The following is an 11,625-nucleotide window of genomic DNA, read 5'->3' on the forward strand; positions in this document are numbered from 1 at the left end:
AATTTAGCAAAACTTAAAAAAAAAATTTTGGAAATTCGTCTGAACAATTTTTGCTTAGAATTTCAAATTTTCGTTTAGAATTTCAAATTTTTGTTTAGAAATTTAAGTTTTTGTTTAGAAATTTAAACTTTTGTTTAGAAAAAAATTTAATTTTTTTTTTAGATTTCTGAATTTTTGTTAAGAAAATATTTAATTTATTGTTTAGAAATTTGCATTTTTGTTCAGAAATTTAAATTTTTGTTTGGGAATTTGTTAGCGCGAAATAGAAAATATACAAGTTCATTCAGTACAACTTAATTGAAACCCAAAAAACACTTTATTGTGTGCAAAAAAACTATTTTTATTAATTTAATTTCCAATTACGCGTGCGTTACGCGTTTTTCGGAAAGAACACTACACGCGTGCGCATAAAGTTTTAGTGACGAAAATCAGTTTTTTAGACTTAAATCAGTTTTATTGAATTAAATCAGTTTTAGTGACTTAAATCACTTTTCAGCTCAGTTATTGAAAATGTCTGCATTATTAATGTATAAATATATTTTATTTCACAATTATTAAGCACTTTTTATTAAAATGTTTTGCCCAGTGAAGTTTTCATATTATTTTAGCAAGGAGTTTTTTCTTTATACCCTTCACATATAAGGTATCGCTGCTGTATGTAGTCTAATACACAGACGCTTAATGTTAAAGCAACAAATTCTTTGCTTCATCTTATGCTTTTAATAACTAATTTAGTTAGTTTAGTTCAATATATGCAGGGCTAGGTTTCAAACTGTGTGCCTTAACGCCTACATATTTTTAGTTTTGCAAATTTTGCTTGCGTTTTCTATTTTCTTGCTATTCTTTTGCTTTAAAGTACATTGTTACATTAATCACTTAGATTTGTTTTCCGCTTACAAAATTATGCCGTTGTAAACTTACGTAATATAAACGAAATATCAATAGGTATAATGCATATTATATAATAATAGTTGCTGTTAAGAACAATTAGAGTAATTTGTATTAGCAATATATATGTATGTATGTATGTTGCCGTATTTTTCTTCTTATTTTCTTTTTCAAAGTAATAATAAACGTGAAAGTGTTATAAATGTTATAGTTTGCTTATTTAAAAATCATTATATGCATGCGTATGTGTATATATGTGAGTGTTTGCTTGGCTTCAACTATGAGCTATATGTTTCCTTGCTATCAAATATTGCATATTTTGCCTACTGCGTACAAAAAATTACCACCAGGTTTATTGCGGCTATAAGTGTGAATGTGTATGTGTGTTAATAAGTTAAATGAACTGTCATATACTATATGTATATACTACATAAATCATGTAGTTGAGAGACTCCGCTGCGTACTCCATATTTATGTATGTGAAAAGTAATTTCATCGGCAATATTTCAGTAAGTTTTTGTTGTATCATCAGCTTTTTTAAATCTACATACGCTATATACAGTTAGTGAAATAAAATTCCACATATACACGCTTTCTACCAATCAAAGCAATTTGGTATTTGTTGTGTGCGCCAGCTACCGCTGCCTGTGTGGCAGTAGTAGACACATTAATATTTATAGTTGCAATTATTCACTTGAAAATATGTTTGCTACATTCCCAAGTAGCTCATCTAAAAATGCTGCTGGTAGCGATGTTGTTGCTGTTGCCGTTGCAGCGTTCGTTCGTTGCAATATGTTGCTGTAATTGTAGTTGATGGTCTGTTGCATCAGCATAAACCACCAGCGTGTAAAAGACAAATTTTGATTATCCTCAATTGTTGTTGTTGTGTTGATTTCTGCTGCAGCCGCTGCACTTTCGGCGTTCAGCGCGTTCCGTGTGCACGCTGGTAATTTAAAATCTTGTTGTTTTTGTTGTAGTTGGGCGCTTGTCTGCGAATGCTGCAGCAAGTCGCCTAAACTACCATTGTTATTATTGTTGTAATTGGGTTTGTAGTGCTTTGTATCGCATTTGGTGTTCGTAAATCTGTCGTTGCTGCCGCCAACACAATCAGTTAGAAACGATCTGCATGCATGTACATGGTGGGGGGTCAAGGCAAAACAAATACAACACACCAAAAAAGTTTGTTGAAAAGAAAATGAGAAATATTAATGTAGAAATATACAGTACTTTAGGTTAAGTAATAATTGGAAATATTCATTCGTTTCGTTGGACTCACTCGAGTGTTTTAAACCAGTTTATTCTCCACCGTACCATATGTTCGTCGGTGCGTAATGCGCATGCTTGCTGGCGGCAACTTGTGCTGGACTTAATGGACCAAATTGGCTGTACTGTGTGGGGAAATGTATATGGGCGGGTAGTGGATGCGATGGTATTACCTGTCAATTAACAAAAGATCTAAGTAAGACAATAACGGTAATTTAAGAATACGTTTATTTCAGATACGTGGATATAACAGGACCTCCTAACACAATAGACCTCAGGTCGCGGTGCAATCCTCATCTATATATCTTATATTATCTATACTAGGACCCTCCTTGGTTGAGGACTTGGCTTGCCGAACGACACTTAATAATCAATTCTTATTTCATACGCTACACTAAAACTCTTAACCGTAATTTATATAGACGCAGCCAAACTTATCTTGATAACAATATAAATTTCTTTTGGAAAAAAAATTAAGTCTATTTAAGTAAGGGGTACACCCGGTATTACAGATAAAAAAAAGTTCCGATCGTTCACTTTGTATGGCAACTATATACTATAATGGTTCGCTATCTGCGGGTTCGACAAATGAGCAACCTCTTAGAGACTGGAGGACTAGCTCGCATATATACAGACAGACAGCCCAACTCGTAATACTGATCATTTATATACAATATCCGACAAAACTATGAATACCATTTGAATTTTAGGACCAAAATGATTATATCTTTTGAGACAAGAAATTTATTGTTTTGTTTGTCTTTCTATTTTGTTTATATTGCATTAAAAAGATTAAATTTAAGTATTATATTAGCATTGATTAGAGCCGAAAGTCGCTGTTATAGTGGAAAAAAACATTGCTGAAAAAATTTTGAGGAAGGTTGCCGAGTTTACAGTCCTTGGTCGGATAAAACACCGGGTCCGTTTCGGTTACTTAGACCCGACTGGCGGCAAAAGACGTCGAGGCATGCTGTCTATCAAGTTCTGAAGAAGCGATGGTGGTATATTTTCCTAGAAATCCTTCAAACTATTAAAAATCGCTGTTTTAATGGAGCGACAAGAAGATCGGTCGAGCTCATCATCCAAATATTGCCATAATTGCTAAGGTCAGGGCTTTGGGTAGACCATGGTAGGAGCTCTATCGATGTTTGATCGCAGTATTCTTTCGCAACCCGACTTCGATCTTCTGTCTTCGGTCACTGTCCTGCTGGTATACAAAGTTATCTTGTAAGTCCTTTTTTTGCGCTGCGTGCTCTAAATTTGTACTCAGCATCTGTACGTGGATAGTGTTATTTTGATTGCTTTCGCCCATTACCAGATTTGATAGATCCTTGTAGCTACAATAACGCCAAACTAAAACATTTCCACCTCCGAACTTTAGGAAGATTTGGATGCACTTACTTGGAGCCTTTCATGACTCTCTCGGCAAATTTTTTCTGTATTTCCTAATTTTTAATTATAATTTGCTCTCATCACTCCAAATTACATTTTTACAAAAACTTGGCGGCATTTGATGCTACTTTTGTCAAATTCAAAACGCGTCTTCAAGTTTTTTTATACTGATTAAAAGCATTTTGATGTGGTAGCGGCTGGAACAACAATATTCTCGGTTTCTCCGCTGAATTGTTCGTTCAGAAACATTAATTTGAAAGCACTGCTCCATAAATCGTGCTGAAACAGTCGGGTCTTTCTTCACTTCTCTGTTTTTAGTCGTTTCGCGAGCAGTGGGGGACCTGGAAGGTGGCCAGATCTTGGCGCATTCTCTAGTTCACCATTTTTCTTGTAATTTTCACTTCTTGGATTGTGGCCTTGCTTCTAAAATATTTTTATGCGATTTTACCATATCCCAGCATTTCACTAAATAACTATTGACTAAAACACCTTATTTAGATTAGAAGGATGAAAGGTAAACAATGTGGTGGGGTATCCATTGTTTTGTCGGATACTGTATATACTTTAACGTAACTTGATCAATTCGGTTGATTTGTTTTCGAAGGAATTTGAAATTGATTTATTTTAAAATTTTTACACAAAAAAATACCTAAAAAATTTAAAATGGGGGTTTTAGATAATAAAATGTAAAAAATATGATAACAAAATATGCTGGGATATAAATAACATCACCTTATGGACAATTAAAGAAAATTTGAATATATACTAAATTCACTTTAATACGCGCGCATTCAAACGCGTGAGGCAAAACTCACCTGACGGCTCGAACTGTTGTGTGCGGGGGGTGGCGCCACTGCGGCACGATTGTATGCATATGTAGGAGTCGCCTGCGACACAAACACCGTTGGGCGGCGATACATATCACCCTGGGCATAGATATCTGGCTGAAGCATAACTGCAGTGGCCGCGGCAGGCGAGCCACCGATTGGTGTATTCGCTTGATGCTGATGATGTTGCGGTTGTTGTTGTTGCTGCTGTTGTGCCGATGGTGCAACCACCTGTACAGCAGCGTGTGTTTGCTGCTGACGATGGTATACTTGTGGTGCACCCCACGAAGGCGGACCTGCAGCGGCACCAGAAACTGCACCAACTGCCACAGCACCGCCGACGGCCGAAGATGAGCTCTTCGAATGTGCCAATGGCGGAGCAGCTGCTGCTGTTGAGGGCGTATGCTGTACATAGGCCGAGGCAGAGGAGGCCGTCGAGGTGACCTCACGTTTATGGTGTGCCGGTGGCGCTTGTGTGGCGGCGGCTGCCCATGAAGAACGCTTGTTGTCTACAACAACCGATGTGGCCTGCTGTGGCGGATACTCGTAGAATTCGGCTGGCTCTTGCTTGGTTGGCAAATGCGGCAAACTGGCGGTTTGATTGCCTAAACTGCCGCTGCAGCCAACACCGCCGTTGCCGCCATTGTTGTAACACTCGTTCTGGGCCATGGCCAAGATGCGCTTTTTCTGCGATTGCCCCGGTTCGTATTTAATATTAGGCTGTTGCTGTTGTTGTTGCTGCTGCTGGGCAGGCTGCTGATATTGTTGCTGCTGCTGTGGCTGTTGTTGGTGCTGTGGTTGCGGTTGGTGCTGTTGTTGTTGCTGTTGTTGATGATGATGGTGTGAGGAGGATGACTGCAACTGCTGTTGTTGTTGTTGTTGCTGGTGCTGATGATGCTGTTGCTGTCTGGGACTGTTGCCACCGCTGTGTGCATGACTGCCGCGTCGGCGCACCTCATCTGTGTCGTTGTCACCTACGGTTACGCATGGGATTACTAACTGTACATGTTTGCTGTGACGATGAGCGATGCTGGTGGTTGAGGAAGAGGCGGTGGAGGATGTTGATAGTATGGGTGGTGGATAGGATTGGTGGTGGTGGATAGGTTAGAGGTTGGATGGGAAGAAGAATTGTTCGTATTTGAGGATATGGAGGAACTGTTGCTAGCAACATGATGATGATGATTGCTGCTGCTACTGTTGCTACTGTAATGGTGGTGGGTGGAAGTAGAAGTAGAATTGGAATTGGTGTTGGTTGCGGTAGAGGATGCGGAGGCGGAGGCGGAATTGTGAGAGAGGCTGCCGCATTGCTGCTGCTGTGGCTGTGGTTGTGGTTGTGGCATTGGTTGATGATGGTGAGTGCTTGCAATATATTGTGGCTGCATAAGCTGTGGCTGTGTCGGCGTCTGATGATGATGATGATGTGAATTATGATGATGATGATGCGTATGCGAGTGCGAGTGTGCGTGCTGCTGCACATGTTGCTGTGCCGAGCATGCGGCGACCGCGGCCGCGCCCATTGCAATATCTGCTCCGGCTCCTGCACCACCAAATCCAGTTCCACTTCCGCTTCCGCCCTGCACAGCATTTGATGCTGTACTGCGGGCGGCGGTGGCATATTGATTACTGTTACTACTGCTATTGCTACTATTGTGGTTGTTATTGTTATTATTATGATTATTATTATTATGATTGTTATGTACGCCACCGCCTTGACTATTGCTATTAATGTTACTGGTATTACTGTTATTGCTATTGCTATGGCTATGGCTACTGTTCGAACTACTTTGACACTTGATGCTGACATCAGCGCTATGGGTTAGATTTGAATGCGTATACGAATTCGTATGCGTTTGTGGCTCATGTGATAACTTTGCCTTTGAATGATTAGTGATGCTACTAGTAGACGTTGATGTGGTTGTTGATGTATTACCATAGATGTTAGCAGTATGATGCTGATGCTGCGGCTGAGTTTGCTGCTGCTGCTGCTGTTGTGGCTGCGGCTGCGGCTGCACCTGCTGATGTGTCTGATGGTGGTGATGGTGTACATGTTGCGGCTGTTGTTGCTGCTGCGACTGCACCTGATGTTGGTGGCCATTAGCGCGACACGACGAGGACGATGACGAGTGCTGCAATAGAGCAGGGTTCGTTTGCGACTGCGCATGTGCACGTTGCTTCATTACCGGTGCGACTGGTGCTGGGGCGGGTGGCTCGTTACCCTCATCCTCACTATCCGAAATCGTTATGACAGCCGAAGGTGATGGCGTGTCGTGTATAGTAATTGTCTGCTGCTTTACAATAGCGCCATGATGCTGGTGCGAATGTTGCGCACCGCTTGCTGTGTCGGCTGATGTTGCTGTGTGTGATGTGTTTGGTGGTGATAGTTGCCACCAACACTGTTATTGCCGCTGCAATTGTTGATAATGTGATGATTGCTATTGCTATAGCCGCCACCACCACCACCACCATTGCTGCTGCTGCTGCTGATCACATGCTGTTGATTGGCCGAATTGCTGCTGTGATGATGATGACCACCACCATTGTTGCTATTTTGGCTAACAATGTCTGCAAAAAGAAAAAAAAGTAAGTGATTTAGAAAATGTAAAAGTTATATTTATATATGATTTCTTCTTCCTTACTACCAGACGATGCCGAAGTAATAACTGGGCCAGCATTGCTGTTGTAGTTGCTGCCATAGTTGCAATTGTGGTGACTATGGTACTGAGGCGAAACGTGTGAGGCGCGGTTGTAGCGCTGCTGGTGTGGCGGTGAACTCTCCTTTACACGTTTCTTAACCGGTGATAACTGATTATTTTCCTTTTTATCGTGGCGCGGCACACGATACGAGTTGCTCTTAGTGCTGCACAGCGAAAAAATATAATTAGTTGCAAGCAAAACATATTGTCAAGCATTAAAAGTAAATAACTTACACTAAATGCTGCACTGGCGACTCCTTCTTGAGATCATTTCTGGGTATATTCAAATGGTGTTTAGGATAAATCTCCTCAACATTCAAAAATGGTGCCGAATCGACAATTAGCGAATGTGCTGGCGCTTGCTGCCACGAAGGCACCAAAGCCATTTGTCGTCCGGTCTGCGGCCAAGCCACGCCGCTGGCTTGTACACGATTTGTAAGCAACATGCGTTGTCCGGAAGCCGGTTCCACCATCGACACTGGCACAGGCACATTGACATACTGCTGTGGAGGAACCTTTGAAATGTTTAATTTTCATTACTTTTAAAAAGCTAAAGCTCAGCCTGTATACGTACTTGCAATGGTGGCTGCATTGTGGCGCTGCCAACAACCACGTGCTTGGTGGGACTGGGCATGGTTTGATAGGATGACGGACACAAAATATTTAACTGATGTTGGAACGCATCGGCACGTCCCTGTGTGTACTGACGACCAACATTGCGACCGCCGTAGATTTGATAAAGACCCTCATAGGCTAATGGACGTTCACGCACCAAACGCTGCACTTGACTGGTCAGCTGATTGTTGATGGTAAACGTCATATTCTCCGTAGTGCTCGGTACAAAATTGGTAACCAATGTAGAAGCAGGTTGCACACTATAAATGCATAAAAAAATAAATAGTTGCATAGAAAAATATCATAAAATTTTCGAATGTGACATAGGAACATATTGTATACTTACGTATGGAAATCGCCACGTCGGCATACTTCCATCATCTGCACCGAGGCTTTTACATTATTACAATAGACGTAGTCAACTAGGTGTGTGAGGCGTACAAAGGAGTGATTCAACGCCTCAGCTGGCGTAAGACGACGCTCTTGATCAATGGTTAGCATACGCTTTAGCAGATCAATGAATTCGCGTCTATCCGTTTTCTCGGCCAACAATTGACCGCCTTCCAAGTCAGTTGGTACATTTACCTGACCAATATCGTCTAAGCAATTAAATATATATTTGCGTGCCTCCTTACTTTTCGTATTAGTCTCTGCCTCGTGTTCCTCGGTGGTCTTCAAGCGCCAAAACGGATAGGTCGAATCGACGTCGCGATAGAAAAACTTTGATGTCTTCGAGGCGCTGTTCAGCATGTGCTCCGTAGGCAGACCCTGTGTCTGTGATATGTACCTGTAAGGCGTAGAAAATTGTTATTTAAGTAATTGTTTGAAACAGCGAGGTTAATATGAGTAACTAACCTTATTTGATCGAATTCAGAAGAACCCGGATATAAGGGCCAACCCAGGAACAACTCGGCCACCACACAACCCAGCGACCACATATCGATTGCCTCACAAAATGGCAAACCCAAAATAATTTCAGGTGCACGATAGTAACGGGACTGCAAGTAAGTGTTGCATACCGTTTTGCTGACATGCGACGCACTACCAAAATCAATAACCTTCACCCTATTTTTGAAAAGAGAATAATAAAAACATATGTATAGTATATGTGTGTATGACAGTAAAGTTTGAAATTAAAAAAACGTGTGTTGAAGCGTTGTTGGGTTACTTACCTATAAGGTTGTCTTACTGGATCTACCAACATTATATTTTCCGGCTTTAAATCTGCATGAATCAAACCAAGTTGCTTTAATTTTAGCAACGCCGTTAAAACCTAAAGCGCGTGAGCGATAAAAAATCAAGAGAAATATTATGTATAAACAAAAAATATAACGGTATAAACATTGATAATATATAGACATGTAGTATATTTCCATTAGACTGACCTGCTCTAAAATGGGCCGTATATATTTCAAAGGTAGCGGTGAAAACTTATTTTGTTTAAGGAAATCATACAAATTCTGTTCGAGCATTTCAAACACCAAACACGTGTGGTTCTTGTGTTGGAAACACTCGAAAGCACGCACAAAATTGAACTCGTCGGCATTTTCCTGACTGAGACGCGATAGAATCGATACTTCAATTTGTCCCTGACGTGCATACGAAGGATGATTTTTTAAGATCTTAATAGCCACAATCTCCGACGTGCCACGTTTCCAGCATTTAACCACCTGACCGAACGTGCCACGTCCCAAAAACTCCAAGACCTGCATAAAAACAAAGCAAAAGAGTAAAGAAACTTTTTTTTTAAATTTTGTATTATATGCAAACTCACCTCATACTCGGCGGAGAGCGAATAGAGAACCTCATGTTGCACCAGCTGGTAATCACCGTCGGCGCCGCTGCTCGAACGCTTGCTGGGGGGCTGCGTGTTGGCGTGCCCCCCAGACGTGGCGACTTTTGTGTGCGCCGTCTTGAGGCTGTTGGTCACCGTCGTTGTCGCCACCGCTGCCAGCGTTTCCGAATTGCTGCTCGCCGTTTGCGCTGAAGCAGTTGCTGCTGCTACTGCGGTCGTGCTGCTTATAACACCAACTCCGACAGATTCGTTGCTGTTGCTTAAGCAAATGGACGCGGCGGCGCCAGAACCGTTATACGAGGACGACGATGTGTATGAATCAACGCAACCGCAATCGCACTCTGCAAGTACAGAAATGGTAATTATGAGAATAATGTCACAGAACTTTGCTAGTTTTAGTTTTACATAATTTAAGAAATCGAAATGTAATTTGAACCGTTAAAAGTAGTAAATGTTGTAAATACGCAAACTGCACCAACAGCCAACAATAACAGCGCTTTATGGACTGCACAATTGTGGCTGTTCGAATAATGCGCGCGGCGCAAAAGCTTTTGGCGATTCTTCAGCTCCCACAACAATGGCAAATACGCAGAAATATGTACATACATTCATACAACTTAACCAATTGCAGAATTAGTAATTAGATTGTGCGAAAATTGTATGAAATAAAAGCGTCGTCACACAATTTCCGGCAACAATTATAGCTAGAAGGAACAACGGCATATGCGCACGAAAAACAACGACGACTGACGATATAGCCAATAGTGGGAATTCTTGTATTCTAATATTTTCATGGAACTGTTGCAAAAATACAAGTACGTACATACAAATGTATGTATGTACACAAATAGCTAGATACTTTTGATACGCATATACAAACAGCAAAAACAATAATGGAAATATTGCGACAATTTGTTGAAAATGTTGTTGATTTTATTACAAACTGCTGTTGTTATTGTTACGTGCCAATAACTTTTACGCAAATATTGTGCAATTGTATATACAGCCATGGACAGAAAAATAACACACTTTGAATATAAATTCCGAAACAGTTTTTGCTTTTATAAAATTATCGTGCTTATAGTTCAGTTAACGACCGACACAAAACTAAATGAACACTCACCACCGCTTCTACCGGCCGAATACGTGGATAGCCGCAAAAATTTGATTTTTCTAGTAGAAACGAGTCAGCTGTTTGCTCGCTTACAACACAGGGTTGCCAGTCTCGACATTTTGTAGTAATTAAGAAATAAACTTGAAATATTCGGAAGCTAACTCAAAATCACATCTAATACTATTATTTAAAAATATGTACACTATTTTTAATTGTTCTCTGTTTATATTAGTAATAAACGTCGTTTCTATACATTCCCAAAGTGTGCTATTTCTCTGTCCCTGACTGTACGCCTGTAAATAATTTAATGCACGCGTAAAAAATATTGCACACAGACATACTTATATAAAGGTACAGTGGCTATAAAAGCTCAATTGATTGAATAAAAATATGTTATTTGATAACAAAAATTATTTTTCAATGAAGTTGTTATTAAATAAACATATTAATTTTTAGCACTAAATCCAGCAGAATATGAGAATTTCTGCTTTAAACGTCAGATTTATTAATACATATTATCCGCAAAAGTGAGGAACAAATTGCCACAGAAAAATGGCGCTCCCATCTGATGTATGCACAACATAATTTTTTGGTGATATTGGTTGAAAATTTTGAAAAACTCACGAAGAATCAATGCAGTATGCGACGGTGCATTGTCGTTACACAAAAACCAAGACTTGTCGGTCCATAATTCCAAGCTCGTTTTACGAATAGCTTCGTGCAAACGACGCATATCACTTAAATAGTTTTCCTTGTTGAGAGTTTGGCCGGTCGGAAGGAATTCGGAGTGCATCACACCTCGATTATCGAAGAAAACTGTCAACATAACCTTGATTTTTTACCTGCGTTGACGTGGTGTTTTTGGCTTCAGCTCACATTTGCCATGACATTCGGACAACTGTTCGTCTGTTTCCCTGTCGCAAGCATAGATCCAAGTCTCATCGCCAGTAATAATAGGTTTCATGATATCCTAGTAGTCAGAATACATTGCTTCACATCCGGTAACGCGACGATGTTTCTCAAAAAACTTTAGTGGTT

At 40.4% G+C, this 11,625-nt stretch overlaps 1 protein-coding gene across 1 annotated transcript; it reads right to left on the reverse strand.

The window, feature by feature from the left end:
- Positions 1-1,919: 1,919 nt before the first annotated feature.
- Positions 1,920-9,811, reverse strand: LOC120779646 (homeodomain-interacting protein kinase 2-like). Its single transcript, XM_040111998.1, is given in 13 exon segments — positions 1,920-2,010; positions 2,165-2,324; positions 4,359-5,344; positions 6,301-6,697; positions 6,700-6,932; positions 7,007-7,227; positions 7,298-7,578; positions 7,638-7,938; positions 8,025-8,465; positions 8,534-8,743; positions 8,851-8,951; positions 9,064-9,384; positions 9,453-9,811. Coding segments are annotated over 11 exon segments (3,399 nt in total). The 5' UTR covers positions 9,151-9,384; positions 9,453-9,811; the 3' UTR covers positions 1,920-2,010; positions 2,165-2,183.
- Positions 9,812-11,625: the final 1,814 nt, after the last annotated feature.

Source organism: Bactrocera tryoni, unplaced genomic scaffold, assembly GCF_016617805.1.
Source record: "Bactrocera tryoni isolate S06 unplaced genomic scaffold, CSIRO_BtryS06_freeze2 scaffold_11, whole genome shotgun sequence".
Taxonomy (NCBI): domain Eukaryota; kingdom Metazoa; phylum Arthropoda; class Insecta; order Diptera; family Tephritidae; genus Bactrocera; species Bactrocera tryoni.